This window comes from Fundulus heteroclitus, chromosome 14 (assembly GCF_011125445.2).
Source record: "Fundulus heteroclitus isolate FHET01 chromosome 14, MU-UCD_Fhet_4.1, whole genome shotgun sequence".
NCBI lineage: Eukaryota > Metazoa > Chordata > Actinopteri > Cyprinodontiformes > Fundulidae > Fundulus > Fundulus heteroclitus.
Window position 1 is genome coordinate 15903990 of NC_046374.1, and position 18685 is coordinate 15922674.

Genomic DNA, 18685 nt, shown 5'->3' on the forward strand with positions numbered 1-18685 from the left:
GATGTATCATGAAACTGTTGACCTTTTGGGTTTTGTGGTTTTTATTTTATTATTACAATTAAATAATAATAATAATAATAATAATAATGTTCAGTGTTTTTTCGCTAATCCACCTCTTATATATTTCAATCCTTATGTAATTTTGTCTGTGTTGTGTGCACCTGCCTGTTGCTTTAATCCTATAAAATTTCCCCGTCGTGGGATAAAAAAAGGATTAGCTAATGTTATCTTATCTTAAATAACACTTTTTAATATATGTACTGGGTTCTTTCAAGGTCTTAATTACATGTTATGTGTGGGCTCCAGTAACATCCATCCATCCATCCATCCATCCATCCATCCATCCATCCATCCACTGATCTACCTGGATGTTCCCTGGAGGACTGAAACGCCTCAGTCAGTGACGTCTGTGGGTCTGTCGGGGCAATGAGAGAAGTTTCGTCTCCTCTCTCCGTTTCTGTGGCTCGACGTTTTCATGTTTTTTCACGTGCTTAGATAAATTTGTTGTGTTTCCACGGAAATGAACCGGCTTTTTACAAAACATACAGCTTGATTTCATTTACGGTATTAAAATAAAGCCAAACGGTGCTACTTCCCCTGTTCGTGTTTTTCCGCTGCTGCTGTCTCTCTCAGCTGTTTGTTTGTTAAGCTTGTGTGAGAGCTGAGCGGGCGGGCCAGGCTGAGCCTGCGTGCTGATTGGCTGGCGCCGCTGAGCCATGTACGAGAGGGGAGGGGGAGCTGCAGTCAGCGCGCTGCAGTCAGCGCGCTGCAGTCAGCGCGCTGCAGTCAGCGCGCTGCAGTCAGCGCGCTGCAGTCAGCGCGCTGCAGTCAGCGCGCTGCAGTCAGCGCGCTGCAGTCAGCGCGCTGCAGTCAGCGCGCTGCAGTCAGCGCGCTGCAGTCAGCGCGCTGACTGCAGCGCGCTGCAGTCAGCGCGCTGCAGTCAGCGCGCTGACTGCAGCGCGCTGCAGCGCGCTGACTGCAGCGCGCTGCAGTCAGCGCGCTGCAGTCAGCGCGCTGCAGTCAGCGCGCTGCAGTCAGCGCGCTGCAGTCAGCGCGCTGCAGTCAGCGCGCGTGCTGACTGACACTGACTGAAAGCATGTGAGCAACATGCGTTAATGCGCGATAAAATAAATATCGCCGTTAATAGTCTAATGAATTAACGCGAAATTAACGCGTTAACTTGCCCAGCCCTAATAATAATAATAATACTCGATATGCTTGCATGTTTATTTAACGTTAACAAGCGGTTCTTTGTTGTTGCTTTTGCGCGTGCAAATAGTGAATGGCAGGGCAAAAACACATGGAGTTCTCGCCGTAAAGCAAGACCGACTCTCGCGGTCTTGCACGAGACTTCTGAGCCTGTGGGTGCGGGCCGAGGGCTCTTGCAATTGCAAGTGCGGTATTTCCCCCACAGACCACCAGGGCGGCCGAGAAAACCTTTGTTTGACCTGAAATGACTCATTTAATCATCCAAAACGGTATGGAACACATTAACTGAAAAATGTTGCATAGTATGCCTTTAAGCCGTCGCAGGAAGTCCGTTCTCTGCTGGGTCTTCTTCCAAACAGTGTCAATGTGTGAAGAGCCTCTCAGGTCTAGACAAAGGGTGGCTCCAGGTGGGGTAGATCTCTGGAAGTCCACCATCCCCTTCACTATGTTGAGCGGCTTAAGGTCCAGGTGGTTCCAACAACACCAGCTGACCAGCCGATCCACCACCTTTTTCCTAATAGCTGGATAGACTACTCATCATCTGGGGTCCTTGTTTGCAATGAATCCAAAGCGAAATACTAACTTTTTTTTATATATTTTTTGCATTTACCAATATTATTGCAGATTTTATGTTTCGCAAACATCATGTAGACTTACAATGCTTTTTACTCAATGGTATGCTTCAATGCTTTGGTCCTAGTTTTAAAATACAAACGCTAAAAATTTTCCATTATATAGTTCCCGTGGTTTATAGTCCTTAAAGTGAGCTCACAGATAAAGTGTTGGAGTGACTAGAGTAGCTGAGTATTCCCCTCCCCCACTTGTTGCTGCACTCTGCCAATCAGCTGGTTAAAAACAAGGCTACTACAGTTTTCCCCCCCGTGATTCAGTCTGTAGATCCATTTTTATATAAGTACAGAACCAGTCAAAAGTCTGCACTCACCTTCTCATTCAATGGTTTGTTTTTATTTTTATCATTACCTCTGGGAACTCCTTCAAGACAGCTGGTAATCCATTTCAGGCGACTAACTTAAAGAAGCTCATCGAGAGAAGGCCAAGAGTGACCAAAGCAGTGATCAAAACAAAGGGGGTATTTATTTAAAAAGCCAAAATATAAAAGATGTTTTGAGTTATTTTGCAATTCTGTGTTTGATACATAATTCTATAAACTTTTAAGTCGTAATTCTGATGTCTTTACTATGTATCCGCAATGTAGAAGTGGATGAATAAGGAAAAGACGTTAAAATGGCAAATGTGAGTCCAAACTTTTGACTGGTAATGTATGTGCATATAAAGTTAATCCCAGAATTACTTAGAATCCTGATATATTCTGCATTTCTTCCGACTGGAGTGGCCCAACCAGACTCCCGACTTGCATCTGAGAGAATCTGTGGAGGGAGCTAGAGATTAGGATGATGGCAGGGAGGCCTTCCAGCCTCAAAGACTTAGAGCTCAAATCATCCACAAAGGAGGGGAAACATGCAAAAAGCTTGTCAGCAATTATAACAAGGGTTTGCTGTAATGGCAATGAAAATTACATTCAACGTCATTCCTCCACTTGTGCTTTCGTTACCTTTTAAGAGCCAAACTTAATCTTTTCCATGCAGATTACTGGTTTGTATTTGTTCCAAATTTAGTACACAATTGACTTTTTTATTTAATATTGGGTGTTCTACTGACACTACACATTCCTGTCTCTGCAAATAATGGGGTCGCAACTATGTTTTGCTATAATAGTGAATTATTGAATAAAAAGAAAACTTTTATGCCTAATATTTTGTAATAAGTGAAAACAGATGCAAAACTCTAAAGCTTTGAAGGGCTTTTAAGTGTCTCACAGGCATTGCATGTAAAAAAAATTTCAATCAGCATCAGAGAAGTAGTATCGGTTTTAAATAGTGCCAACTTCTTAGTTTTGCTGTAGTTTAATTTTTTATTTATTTTTTTGCATATTCCCATCTACTTTTCTCTGCTGCCGTCTTGCTGTTCAGCAGGTATTTGCATAAACGTGTGACGGGCGTAGAGCCTGTGGTGGGAAGACCTTTGCATATTAATAACTTTCAGCCACCATCCCTGACACACGCCTGCTTCCTCCACCTCACACTTAGTTTGCTGAAACTGCAGTTTGACGGGTGTGACTTTCAGTCAGCATCCGGAAGGTAACAGAGAGCTTACAGCCACAGACAGACCTGCAGACAGACGAATAGTCAATACTGAACTCTCTGAATTTACTGTCTCTGTTCTCTCTTCACAAACACGCTCTTTGACAACTTTTTCCCCCAACTTCTCCAAAAATGAAATAAACCACTTCCACCAGTCACAGCATCAAGAAAGGAAGGAGGCCACGCATTGCACTAAACTAAACAAACTGTTTTGAATTAGTGAAGATGTTAGCTGAATTTTCTTTTCTTCTTTCTTCAAAAAAAAGTAGCTCCATTAAGAAAATTAAACCTTTCTGGGTTAGGTTGCAAAGTGATGCACTGCAAACAGGGGTGTAACGGCACACGGCACAGGTTGATTTATACCTGAACAGACGCTGGGAGTTTCTATGCAAAACCAAGGGTGCCATGCAACGTTCTGTAGCGCCACTATAAAAAGTGAGAGGAAAAAGAGTACAGAGAGGTCTCCCAGCTATTGCTAAACTCTGCTATTTGAGAACATAGTGTTTTTTTTATTGCAGCAACAGTAGAGAAAGGAAAGTGGACCAAACCAAAATTTTGTGTTGAATAACACTGAGGTACGGCAGCTTACTCTCCACTAAATTGGATTTTTCAATTTCAATTTTATTTATAAATCACCAAATTTCTCACCAAACAACTCCAAAGTGATTTAAACCATTTGTATTCTCAAACGTATACTTAGAATCAAAAATTTGCTAAAAAACACTGACCATTTTCAAATGGTTTTACTGTTTTATAATCCCTCCCTCTGTCTATCCATATTTCAGTGGCTATACCCACTTATCCTTTATTGATAAAAGAAAATCAACCCAAACCTCATGTCTGTTCCAAAGTGGCCACACTTGTTGCAAATAACTGATGGGTGGCTTTTTGTTATGTTTTATGTCTTCTGACCCCATACTTTCTGAGGAGAAAAAAAATCTGAACAAACTAAATAATGATTCTTCCTGCATCCGCTTGATGCATTAATCATGGGGTGCCCTTTCTTTTGGTGAAATCAAAAATTTTAAGGATCATAAACTGCCAAATGTGGTATGCCAAATAAAACAATAATTCAAATTCAAAGAGAATGACAACATCCAAAATGGGGATCAACGGACCGGGTCAGTGTAGAGCGATATCTAGAAAGTGTGTTTTTAAGCTAAAGTTCACTTTTTTCCTTGAAAGACAAACCCTTGGAGGTTAAAAGTGGATTTTTTCATATTAATAACCAAACTTTGATGCATTGCATCGGGCTTTGATGTGATTAATAAAAAGTGGTATATTACTGTTAAGGCTAACAATACATGGTTATCAAAGGTTTTACGTCTAAAAACTGTGTTCCTTGATTTCTATTCAACTCCACTGAGTCAAAACTCAAGGGGACCTTAGCTAACTCCCACTGCATTAACAACTTGCAAGTGTTCTTTTTTTTGTTTGTTTAGTGATCTAAGATGGAGAGACTGTACACATCAGATTCCAAAATTTACCACATATTCTTAATTGGATTTAGGTCTGGACTTTGACTAGGCCATTCTAACTCAGAGATATGCTTTAATCTAAGCCATTTAATTGTTGCTCTGTCTGAACGTTTAGGCTCTTTGTCCTACACCCGGTGTAGGTACTTTGCTCAAAGGGCAAAAAGCTACATTTTGGTCTCATTTTACCAATGCATCTTCTTCCCTATGTTCACCGCTTTCTGGACTTTTACGCTCGTCTTTGAACAGTGCGCTCTTCTTGCCACTCTTCCTCGGATCTCTGCTGGAGTTACTATGTCCCTCCTGGCTGCTTCTCTGGTTAATGCTTCCCTTCCCCAGCCTTTCGATCTAGGTGGACGGCCATGTCTCGGTAGGTTTGTAGAAGTGTCCAACCTTTTTTTTTGTTTTAAAATCATGAATGGTGCTGTGATAGATGTTCTAAGCTAAGCTGTTTTATAACCTAACCCTGGTTTGATCTTCCTGACAACTTAATCCCTGACCTGCCACAGCGTTACTTTGTCTTCTTGATGTAGCTGTTCACTAAGGTTTCTCCAATAATAACATGCAGGTCGACACAAATCGGTCGACTTGTGAAATCAGTTGAACTAGATTACAGGTGCAAACCCTACTTCGATTTTAAGCCATGCGTCATTATGCGTCCACTTTCATCTATGCACTACTTCAGGGGTTCGTGAAGTGATTTGATGCCGATGTGCTAAAGAGATTTAGCATTTCTGTATTTGTGAAACCGATATCAAAGTATAACTTTACAGATGCTCCACATTCCGCATTTTAACGCTGGGGGAAGGCTGCACTATCTGTAAGAGTTCTTACAGAAATATTACTTTGTTCTAATAATTTTAGTGATCATAATTTCCACAAAAAATTAAATAATAATAATAATAATAATAATAATAATTCCTACTCGCCAAAATGGGGTCAGCAGTCTCTGACACTGTTGTTTTGGGGGTTGCAGGCTGAAAAGCTTGGAAACCCCTGCACTACTTTGAGAAACTGTAACATCAAATCATAAAATATGTTGAAGTTTTCGCTTCTAATAAGAGCAATTCTGGAAAACCTGACAGGGCGCAAATCATTTCTCAGACTGAACTTCTGTTCTGCAGGCCTAGTCTTGTGTTTCTGGTTCTGTTTTGCTTTTCTCCTACTTCCAGGGTGGGAGGATCACGGATGACACGCCTCAGAATGTTCATGCAGTAAAGAATCAGCAGCGGTGCGTAGGGGGCTAAGCTACAAGGTTGCAAACCACTCTTTTTTTGTGTGTGTGTGCGCTAGCATGTTCTTTTTCTACAACCACCAAAGCTTTCAGAGTAGGCCAAAACATCTTTAAAAACCCATGTGCGTGCACATGCATAGACATACGTTTTGCTTTCTGCATTACACATTCACGAGCATCTCCAATTCTCCCGCCACAGCTTCAAGAAGGCTTATTATCTTCCTGCTTTTAAACGCGTAGCTGTCATTCTGCGCAGAGGAGTTCCCGGTGGTGTCGGAAGTACCTGTTCTGTTTTGCAGAGCCTGACTTTACTCCCCACCAGGGACACCAGCACTCTGCCTTTGTAACCACGGAGCTCCAGCAAGCCTCGCTTGTTTGCGGAGGAGAGGTGGGGAAGGCTGTCGGAGGGCTTCTGGGAGCTGCTGGCGGGGGGGCGCGTGGCCGTCTGAAGAGTTTCCATCCACTCCTTGCGTTCCCCTGTGGACACGTGCACGAGAGAGAGAGAGAGAGAGAGAGAGGCAGAGGCAGAAGAGAAGCAGATGGTGGATGAGGAGACATGTGTGAGAGTGAACACAAGAGGGGAAAGGAATTAAGCAAATAAGAAGAAAGAGAAAGAGAGAGCGAAAGATCAGGATCTCCAAACGTCTTTGAATCACACTGTTAGTTCATCATTTTTGCATTTTCCTCAGTGACTGATATTAGTTCTTTGACTGCTCAAGCGCAACCGAACGCGATGCAGAATATCCCCGCCTGAAAGAGAAGTTATTGAAACACAGGATGAGGCCCGACTGCTAAAATGATCCTGGCTCCCAGAAAAGGGTTTCCCACAAAGCTGAGAGAAAGTGGTAAATATCTCTCTAAAGATATTGTCATGCGTGCCTCTTTTCCATCCCGGTGCTTTAAGCACGATGCGACGTCGGTAATCTCAGACTGACACGTAACATATCTGCATTTGTTTATGTGGCCAAATGAACTACCATCGAACGCAACGCAGCCACAGCGGTTCGCGCATTCGACTCAAAAATAGAAAACAAGTGAGCAAAGTCACAAGAAAGTGTGAACACATTTCACCGAGACATTTCTCAGTTTAACAAGAATATAAATATGCATTCAGCTGTGAGTCTTGCTTTGTCGAAGAAGAGTTTCCCCTAATGAGGCATGTGTGTAAAAAGGGAACCTTGGTGAATTAATGCTGCCCAAACCGATCTGAGCAATGTGGAAAAAGTAGACTTAACAACTGGTTGCGCCACCCTCGGTGGCAACATAATTGTATGTGATCAATGTTAATGAGCTTTTTACCTTAACGCCAAGAAATTTTGGTCCACTCTTTTTCTCAATACTGTTTAAATTTACCCACAGTTCCTGTTCTCAGGCATGAGCAGCTTGTTTAAAGTTATTTTATGGCATCTCAATCATATGTAAGTTCACATGCTGACAATAAAAAAAAAACCTTGGTCAAGATTATTGTCCTGTTGCATAACCCAAGTGTCTACTTGATCTTTTGGTCACCAGCTGATGGATGCTTTCCTTCATGATTTTGTCTAATGGACCAGAGTTCATTGTTCAATTGATTTTGTCTGTTTTCTGTCAGCATGGGATTTTGTTCTGGGACTTTCCTGTGGATGCTCAGTTTTGCAGAGTCTCTTGCTTACTGTTTGATTATAAATTGTAGCAAGAGATGCCTGTAGTGCTTCAGATGTTACTCCAGGTTATTTTGCAACCCCCCCCCCCCCCCAAGATGAGTCATTGAGGCAGTCTTGGAGTAACTTTTCTAGGCCGACTCTTGGGGAGGTTCGCCAGGTTTCATGACTTCTTGATCTGTGGATAATTGCTTTCACTGCGGTTTACTGGATACCCGAAGCCTAAGAAAAGCCTTGAAATGTAAGTCTTTCCATATTGACAACAGTTTTATTTCTCAGCAATTGCTGAATTTGTTTTTAATAACAGCATGGGCTCCATCCGAATACCCTTAATAATAGCTTCTAACTCCTGTTCCTTGACCTTTAACGGTGTCATCATTGAGAACTCTATCGTAGGGAGGAAAGGAGCTTCGGACTACTGTGCTGATTTCAGACAGCCTTAAACTCTGACGTCTTTAAATGACGGAAATGCACATGGATGATGCGAGTCAAATCTGGGCCTACAGCCTTCTGAAAATGAACTACAAAGTCCACGCTCTCTTCTCTATGGACATTTTCATTGATTTCTGTGAGGTGCACTGCAAAAACAGAACTAAAAATAAGTACAAATTTCTTCAAATGAGTGCGTTTGTCCTTGATTTGAGCTGGTAAATAAGATTATCTGCCAATGGAATTAGTATTTTGACCCCTAAAATAAGATAATTAGATATACTGCACTTGAAATAAGATGATGGAGATGAGTTGTTCCTATTTTAAGAGCATAAATCTTATCCCATTGGCAGATCATATTTTTTATCTGCTCAAATCAAGGATAAATGCACTCATTTCAAGAAAATCTGAGTTATTTTTAGTTCTGTTTTTGCAGTGTGGGCTGGGCTGGTGCGTCGTGTCAGGCAAAGGATTGTGGGTTACCTAAACGGTTCTTAGTGCCAGTGAGGCACATTGTGGGGTTTTTAGGCAAAACTAGCTGCAGGAGAGCATATACAGGCTACTTTTCCTACCTCCTTCCTTACTGACTGCACTAGTCAGACAACACTTATGGTGACCACTGACACACTTCCACTTTGGCTAAAGAGCCCTTACTCTATAGGGGTATTCAGATTGAGCTAGCGCGTGTTGCTTTTTTGAGATCTTTAGGCCTTCTTCACGTTCTCAGACAGGTGCTAAATAGGTGAGCTATTGTCTGACGATAATCAGTCCTGGGTGTGGCTAGTGAAACTGAACATAGCTTTCCAGAAATGTTTATTAATCTTGTTTTTTTCTTGATTTAATCAAAGGAGGCATGCTGGTTTTAATGTTGTTGTTGTTTTTTTCCATTTTGATAAGTAGTCTTCATTGAAGCAGTTTGTCCTACATTTTGTCTGCATGAAAAGTTATTTAGAAATTAAGACTGATTAAAGGATTGTTAAATTAAGTCTTTTGCAACGTTTTGCATTTACTCAAATTATCTTTGTCTCATATTAACATTTATTTGATGATTTGGAAGATCAAAGAGCGACAATAAAATCAAAGTAGAAAAACATAAGCATTTCAAACACTTTTTCACAGAGCGTGACAATTATTAAGCCGTTAGAGAAATTTTGGGACAGAACTAGGCTGAACTTGCATGGGATTCTTTGTCCTTGAACAAAACACAAAATCTAAGACAGAAAAACAAAAAAAGAAACCCTACATTTACTGTAAATCCCCCCCGGATCACGGCTCAGCTAAATGGACCAACACAGAGCAAAGCGTCATGTTCCAGCCAGGGTTTTACATTCAGACAATGTACACTCAAAAGGGGCCTGTCAGACATCTTCCTCCACAACTTTTCAAACAGACTTAAAAGGAGACATGAAGCTGAGACTGTAAAGCCCATTCCCCCACCGCCCGAGACACCGAGCTATCAAAGCTAGCAAAGTGGAAACACAAGAATTACCAAAGGATTGCAAACACACGAGCACACACAGCCTAACATCACAGGTCCAGAGCAGAGCCCACAGAGGCGAGCGTTCAGCACAAAGGCAGAAAAACAAATATCAAATGAAATCTGCAAACCGATATCAAACTCCGGGATCAGTGGAGAAAGTCTTGCAAATCTGAAAGTCAAAAGAATCCACATTTGCCAATTTGTTTTTTCCCATGAAAAGGAGAAAAGTAAATCAGACTATATGCAAAATCCATGCATCTACGGCGCCGTGGGCCAACAACAGACGGCCGTGCTGGGACAGAATGAGAGGCACTCATCAGCAACACACAAAGAGGTAAACTAAAGCCAGAAAAGCAGGAGTCTACATCAGTCACAAACTGTTTTAAGCACAGATGCTTTGACCTTGATTAATCGGCTCTCTGCCGGCTTTCGCTGTCCGATTGCGTTCATTACGTGCCTTTCCTTTGATGGATGCGGAAATCATGTCAGCAAAAGTAACCGAGCAGTTTCCGTGCAGGAAGCATCGAGAAAACTTTGCTAGGAGTTTGGCAAATCACACTGCTGAAGCTCATCCATGTAAAGTACCAACAGAATAATGGTTGCAGTTATAGTTTATTGATCTCCTTGATGGTAAAAAAAAAAAAAAAAAAAAAGAAAAATCTGTCTTTTCACACTTTGCCCCCTTCAGGTTATTTTGGAGAGCAGAAGGCCCTGAGCTGGCAGGAACTCCGTGTCTCCTTCCAGGCACCGCAGAGAAGCGAAATCCAGGACGGAACACAGCGTACCGGACCGGTACGGATAGGGAGGCACACCGACATCTCCTTGTCTGCATGATGAACCCAGTCTGAATAAAGTAGTGCTGCGCGGCTTTTCTGCAACTGCAGGAGACGTACCGTTTCTGCCTGTGATTGGCAACATACCCGAGATTATTTATAACATAGCTTCCATTTTTCAGCAAAACACGTTACCACAGAGCAAAGGCAAAGGAGGAGGCCTGGTTTGAGATATCATGTTTCTTTCACGTCACATGGCTAAGCAGTCGCTCGTGTGTCGCCGACCTGAGGACACGTGGCACAGTGATGCACTATGGGAAGAAAGCAGGCTTGAGCAGGCAGCTCGATGCTTTTGGGGGAAATGTCCAGCTGGGTCAACCTTGAATCCTTGCATCCACGTTGATATCCCATAATACATACCTACTGTACCTACCTGAGCAATGTTGCAGAGCACCTGCATTCTTTCATGGAATCAATGTCCCCTGATAGTTATGGCCTCTTTTAGCAGAATACTGTTCCTTGTCCCCAAGAAAATAAAAATACTAAAATAAAAGATTCAGAAGTGTGTTTAGGGTACTGGAAAAGTAGGAGACGTTGGCCTCCACATTCCATAGATCTTACTCCAATCGAGCATTTGTGGGCCAGGGTCATATCCAGGAAGGCCCCGCCTTGCAATTTGTAGGACTTAAAAGATCTTCTGCAAACATATTGGCAACAGATACCACCGCACACCTTTGGGGGTCTAGTGGAGCCCATAAGTTGATGGGTGGGAGTTGTTTTGGGAGAAGTACTTGGAAAACCTATTTAGGAAAATCGTTAAATCTCTCATGTTCAAAAAAACATGAAGATTCATAATCGACCTCACTGGTTTGACTAAGATTTCACTGAATCAAGTGGTTTTTTTTTCTATAACAGAGCCCTTCTCTGCAGAAGAACGTTGGATCTTAGTCACTGTCTCCTCTGTCTGTCTATCGCCTTGACTTTGGATGCAAATACATCCTGAGGAGAAGTTTCTCATCTCTGCGGGCACTCCCGTCTAACGGAGGACCCACACGGTGCATGTGCTTCCTGTACCTGAGCTCCTCTCTGGTCCAGCAGCCCACGAGGTTCTTATGAATTCACAAAGAGCTGGCGTATCAATAATGGACGGCCTTCTCAATTATTGACAGCTCTGTACATCACTACTCTTTACTGTTCGTCCCCACCTTGCTTTCTGAGGGTCCATTACCTGCCCTCCACTCACTTATTTGCCTGTTCACTTATTCAGGGCCTCCTCCTTTTCTCCTTCTACTCATCTTTCGTTTTCAACCGAGCTGTCAGTCTGACTGCAGATGGAGCGGGGACGGAAGGTGGGAGGATTAAGAGAAATTTACGCCTAGATGTGCGTATCTGACCTGCACACTTGATTGCATTTTTTGCATATTAGGGAGTATGTCTCCCTTCAAACGCACACGAAATACCATTATTGCTTGCCAAAATCGTCTGTTTTATTTCACTCTGCCCTCACCTCTGCATGCATTAAAAAAAAAGAAAGCACACTGCTTCATCCAGCCTGGGCACTTATTACAGGATATATGCATGTGCAGCCAGCTATCTGAAAGACTTTTCCACTTTACACGAAAAGAGACGAGGAGAGAGGCATATAATCCTCACAGAAAGTGGATGCGATGAGAGCCAGGTCCACTCAGCGCTCAACAGGGATCTTAGAAGCCACCCACACAGTCTCCATCAGCAGGAAGAAAAAAAAAAAGCAAAACGGAATAAAATAAACAAAGCACATGGTTTTTGTCCGGTTCCTTTTGTTTTCTCTCATTTCAAGCCATTTCTTGCCAAAAGACACAAATATTGAATTACACATTCACATTAGTATTTATTGATGAATGTTCTTGTTTGCCAAAAATTACTATTCAGCTGGCATTATGAGGTATAACAACCATTTTACTTTAGAGCCTATTTTTACAGATATCAGCTAAGTAGTTAGAATGCATAGTTTGCTGAACCTTTTAAAAGAAGCAGGATTTTGCTTCATTTTTACTTGGTAAGGATAGTAGAACTATATAAAAAGTGCTATAACAGAGTGTACAATTATATGAAAAAGTAGGACACCCTCCAGCAGCGTATGTGGTTTTGTAATATATAAGCAAAAAAAAAAAAGTTCTTTAAAAGTGTAATTCATAAAATGCTACCCTTAAATGTATTTTGTTGCGTACTTGACTCTAGGGGTGCAGAAAAAAGAGTAAATAAAATGGAACAGCCCCACATCTATTTCCACTTAAAGGGGACATATGCTAAAGCCATCTTTTTCAGCCCTTAAATGTATTTTGTTGTGTACTTGGAGACTGTAGGGGTGCAGAAAATCTGCATGTAGTCTATCCCAGAGCTCACGGAATTTACAAGTGACTTTAGAAAAAAATAAAATAATAAGCGGATTTGGTAACAGTACCAAAAACCATTTCACACGATGACCTGTCTGCACCATCAACATAAAGTCAAATTCCTTGTAAGTGCAAACCTACTTGGCAATAAACTTGCCTCTGATTCTGACCGAAGCTTATTAGCCATTAGCAGTAGCGTGGTACCAAACACATGGAGGACATGTTGACATCCACACATTTACGGCTTCTGTTGTAGTTCTTATGCGCTTAATGGCTAGCACACTACTTTAAGCATTTTCACAGACCATACCCAGTCACCTACTACTCCAAACCAAACATAGCTTCTGAACTTCTCCAAAACGTTTTCTGCAACTTCTCTGGCAGGTTCCTTGGCTTTTATTACGCCGTTTGTTCTTCACTTTCTCTTACAAACCTCTGAAATCCTTTACAGAACCGCTACGCTTATACCAAGATCAGATTACACAGAAGTGGACTCGTTCTATCAGTTAGATGACTTGTGAAAGGACATTACTTGACCTGAATTTTAGTGGTATCAGAGTAAAGCGGGCCAAGCACAAATGCACTCCACACTTTTCAGATTTTCCGTTGTGAAAAAATAAATAAATAAACAAATATGCTAATTCGAATACACAGGTTTTAGATCGTAACGTGATTACATGTGAAGACATCAAATGTGCACAAATACTTATTTGCAAGAAAATTGCACAAATGTACAAATAAATCTACCTAATTCTATAGCGTTACCAATTTTCCAAACACCCCCGCACAGATAAAGTCAAACTAAAGGTCTTCCGCAGCTTATGATGTTGGATGTGTTCTGTCTCTGGCCGGCTCCCAAACACCGTGTTATTTCCGTTTGCGCCGTCTCTACATCTCTCTGACCCGCTTCCCTGTCATCTCTAAAACATACCAACATGTTGTACAAGCACTCGTGGAAAAGCAAATGCCAAGACATCAGAATACAAATCACTTGTGTTTTCATTTCTTTACAACACGCTAAATCTTGTCCTCTGTCATGTCGCGTTTTTACTGAAGCCCCTCCACGGCTCGCCAACACGTTCCCCTCTCTATCCAGTCTGCTTTCCATCACTTTATCCCAGCCTTCCATCCTTCCTTCCTTCCTTCTTCCTCCCATCCTTCCTCTCTCAAGCTGACAGTACCTGAGGGAAGAGGCCACCTGCGGAACAAGTGGGGAATCAGCCGACAGCTGTGTGCACACTCTCTCCGGTGGCCTTCAATTATTCACTCACTTCTCCCTCCTCCCCCTCCCCATCTTCACTCTGCCCTTTTCATCTCTTTCTCCGCCATCGCTGCCTTTACCTCTCTCTCTCTCTCTCTCTTTTTCACACAGATTGCATGTGTGCCTCTCCGGCATTACTCCCTCCTGTTACTCTGTGGTTTTAATCCCCTCCCTTCCTTGTTGCGCCCATTGCCTTTTCTTCAGCACCTCTTGGACTCGTCTGACCATCACACCATCATTTTGTCCACCCTTCGACTCCATCAGCTCCCTAACTCCACTAACCCACTCTCTCTCTCTCCGTCTCCTCCTTCCTCACCTGCTTCCCCAAAGATTGATGACTCTTCAGCAGCAGGCGAACGGGCCTGTTTAAAGTTGCATGAGGTAATGAGGCTAACTTTTTTTTCTTTTTACCTTTACTTCTCTTTCTCCAGTTTTACTCACGGCTCCCCCTCCTTCGACCTGATGGACGCGGCCACTTCTGAGGGAGAGGCTTGCCGCTGTTCCCGAGGAGTCAGAGGCCAGCAGATCAGACAGCTCCTGCTCATTCCCAGCTTGCGCCAGGATGCCTGAGTGCCATATGTGGCAATGAGCAGTGAACTGACTTTGTGATAAATGATCCCCCCCGAGGACCTGCAACTCGTGAACAGACGGGGGAGAAAAAAAAAAAAAAAGAGGCTGATTGTCATTGATATAATGATGGTGAAACGAAAGAGGGAGCAGGGAAGATTGCTTGTCTTCGGCTTGTTGGATATATATATATAGCTTTTTATCTTGGACAGGTAGATGTACAATTTTGTGAAAAGAAGGTTCAGTGGAGATGTTCCTTAAACTAGCAACACAGGGGTAACCGCCTATGGTGCCTGGTGGGGGGGGGGGCTTTTTACTGGATTCTGGTCTGGTAGGTGGGCTGGAGGTCTGTGGTGGTTGGGGCTTGGTTGGCTGGAGGCGTAGGGGCATGGGTGGTAGGGCTGGACGATAATTCACCAACAATATATATTGATCGATAGCCGTATATCGATGATAGAATGAAAAAAAAAAAAAGGTCAATAAAAAGTTCAATAGAATAACAGTTTTCTTTCCTTTTGCACTCCAGCCATGTATATTATTATTACAGCCATTACATCCTCCCAACCAATCACACACACAGATACAGGAACGCTCTGTCACCAAGCTCCGCCCCCTTCGAAGAGTTCAGAGAGCATGCGTTCTTTTTTCTCTTTTTTTAAATTTTGCAGTTTTGGTAAGAAGTTGGTTGAATAAAGGGTTGAGTTTGAATTCAGTGTCTGTGTGTTCTGTATCTAAAAATAAGTTGCTAAACAACAGCATAAAATGGCCAGGGCTGCACTTAAAATATATGTTTTGAATTAGTTGATAATTATCGATATCGATCAATATGATTTTTACTTTATCGATATGCTTTTTTTCTATATCGTCCAGCCCTAATGGGCGGGGCAGAGAAGGGTCAGGGGATGGAAGGGGGTTGAGGAATTTGGGTTATGCCAGGGCCTTTGGAGGCTAATTCAATGTCTTTGGTTCGTGAATCATTATTTAGCTTTTTTCTAAAAAAATAAAAAAAATAAAACAACCACCAGTATTTAGTAAAAAAATAATAATAAAGTAAATTAGTCGAGAGAATTTTTTTCTGAAAAGACGGGCTTTTCTTTGCAAGAATTGTGCGACAGTAGTAATGATGCCCTTTGATGTGCACGTTATGCTCAAAGTCGTCTTCATCAAACGAACCGAGTTCAAGGCACGACTTTAAACCATAACCCATTTACGATTAAAAGAGCTGCTGTGACACCCAATGTAGGATATGTGAGCCAGCTGCCACAATGCCTAGCTGGCTGTAATGAAAGCAAGATACTTTCTGGAGGCACTGGGTGCTGAATCCCCCCCCCATTCACTTTCAGGACGCTTGTTTCAACTGACAGATCGATTGTGATTGTGACTGAATCTAAAGCAAACAATTAGCATCCTGGTTTTTTATTTGTTTGTTGGTTTTTTTTACGTCGGCCTTTATCCAAATATGAAAAAGGATCTCTTTAGCTGGGAGACAAGCCAGCATATTTACCACTGTTTCTACAGTGGATTTATCCTCATGTCGTGGTGCTTCATGGACAGTCAGCAGGCACGAAAGTGCTGTTTGAGGAGCAAATATAGGAAGTTTATGTGCTCCAACAAATGGTTTGTTTTTGCGCATGCATGATTGGATGGAATCAGGGCAGTAAGGTGCAAAAACCAAGGCTCTGTAATACACAAATGAGCGCGTTTTCAATGTGTCAGTAATATGCGCCTTGCTTGTGGATGATTCGCCTCTTTCAGCTCATTCTCCTCTCACGTATTCACAATTTGCCACACAGCGAGTCAAAGGTTCGCCGAGCCATCATTATGCGAACCTCAGTTTCACCAATCCTACTCATTCAGGGGAATCAAAGGCCGCACAATATCTGACCTGAGACACAAGCCGTCGATTAGCCAACGAGCTGTTTGACCTGAGCTGCTTAACAGACTGCCATCGTACAGGCGGGGGGTTGATGGGAGAGGGCAAGAAGCAGTAAGCATCTCTTTCCTTTTTTCCACCGAGGCCCCGGCTGATATAAAAAGACAAATTTGATTATTATAAATCCATTATTTTCCCAAGTCATGTCACACATTCTACACTTAAAGTAGCTCTTTGACCTAAAGGCTCAATTAAGCAAAACAAAAAAAATATATAAACAGCAAGGTTTTCTTCAAGCTTCCTAAGCCTTATGGTTGGAAGAGCCTCATTTTAAGCTTGATCAGCCGGAACTGGTGGAAACTCATAAAATCTGACCATTTTATGATCCCTTAACCTCTTTACTGTCATCCACAAAATGTCATAAACAGCTAAAAAAAATAAAAAAAAAAAAAAATAAATAAAAGACACTCATTCAGCTAGATGCTGTTGTTGAACCTTTGGAGTAGTTTTAGAAGCTTGGTATCTTTATAAAGCTAACACTTTATATCTTTTAACTGGCTAATCCAACTTGGAACACACAAATTCAGCATTTTTTATTTATTTATTTATTTGGTCATGCAGCTGCAGACAGATGAAGGGAGGTACTGGCTGAAAACATAAAGGAGCCAAAGCAAACAAGCCTTTTCTATGACAGGTTCAAATTTTAACTTAGTAGCATAAAGAATGATTATTATTGACCCGTCTTTCTGTAGGCATGTCCAGGCGTTCTGAAAGAGTTATCCCAATGTATCCAAACCGTGCCAAAATGGAGAGGCCAACTTCAAAAGGCTGCAACTCCAGTTTACTTATAAGTAATCAGAAAAGGACGCATGCCAGGCGCAACGAACTGATTTACTTTACGCATGTCGCTGGTGTGGGAATTTAAATGTCCACTCCAAGAAGTGATACATCCACATGATGGTGGCTAGAAGCTGCATCTGTCAGAATGAGCATCTGCACCGACTGGACCGAGCGACGTGCATTAAAACAGGAGGAGGAGAGGGTTTGAAATATGACCTGTGATGAATAACATTTGGCTCTAAAGAATGAGTAGATCAATGCAGTTGGTCAAGAGAGACGGTAATCAAAAGGAGGAGGGCCTAGGCAGCCATTTTGAAACCAGGGTCTTGAAATATAAGCCTGCGGTACAAACGGCAATGCTTAAAGGTTCTTGCGACAGTTATTAAACGCAGCATACATAAGCCAAACCCAGTGAGGCGTCTTAAAGCATAAAACATAATAGCAAATTTGCACCAGTTTATCCTGTCTGAGTGTTTAACCACTTTCTGTCATGGAACAGGAAGGATTTGGAAACATCAGCACGTTTTTTAAAAACTTCATAATTGGGGAAAGAATGTATATTTTCTAGGAATACACACAAAGATTGTTGTTCTAGCTAACTGCACTGAATGGCTAATATAAGATGCAAAATTTTTAAAGAATGGTAAAATTCTGTCTGATGCTGCTATATACAAGTGAAGACTCACAGCAAAACAGTAAAAACTAATTTGTTTTGTAAAAAGAGAATTTAGAATAAACTGAAGATAAGTGGAGATGGCCATATAATGTGAATCTATTATATGAATAAGGTACTAGAACATGTGCTCTGATCTTAGAAAGAGTCAAAGAGTGTTAATCCTCCTCAAACTGATCGCTACGAGCCGTCAGTCAGCTGTGTACAGTGGTTGATTCTCCTAAACTGGTCTCCTGATTATGTTTATGTGTCATGGTTTAAATAAACAGGAGTGTCATCCAAAACTTTATTTAAGGGTAAAACTATTTTTGAAACTACGTTTTGGGAGTCTGAGCCAAAGTAAGCTACATTCTGCAAGCTAGCTTCCCAGAGAGACAGCCTGGCTAACAGGTAGCTAAACTCAACTTGCTGTAAAATTGTAAGTCAAACGATGTTACTGTTTTTGTCTCAAAGCCTTCACACTGTCAGTGCCACTCATACCAGCCGATGTTTAAACAAATCAAGAAGGGAATTAGTAGAGGAAATATCATCAATCCTGCTTTTTTTTCTGCAAAATGTGTTTAGTAGAAATGAGCAGATTCCAGGATAATTTACGTAAAAACAACAGTTCCCCCACCGTGCTGCCCTATGGTAATCTAAGTACCACTGGAGGTAGCTGGGCTCCCTTTGGTAGTAACCTAGAAGACATTTTAGT

The 18685-nt window shown here is 41.9% G+C and overlaps 1 protein-coding gene across 1 annotated transcript in view; it reads right to left on the reverse strand.

Annotated features, from left to right (window-relative positions):
* The window catches only part of LOC118556524 (arf-GAP with Rho-GAP domain, ANK repeat and PH domain-containing protein 2-like), a gene marked incomplete at its 3' end in the record, with an annotated part of 79998 nt that overhangs the window by 20476 nt on the left and 40837 nt on the right, over nucleotides 1-18685 (reverse strand). Inside the window, 1 exon segment of the mRNA XM_036146387.1 lies at nucleotides 6364-6557. Coding sequence (XP_036002280.1) covers nucleotides 6364-6557 — 194 coding nt within the window.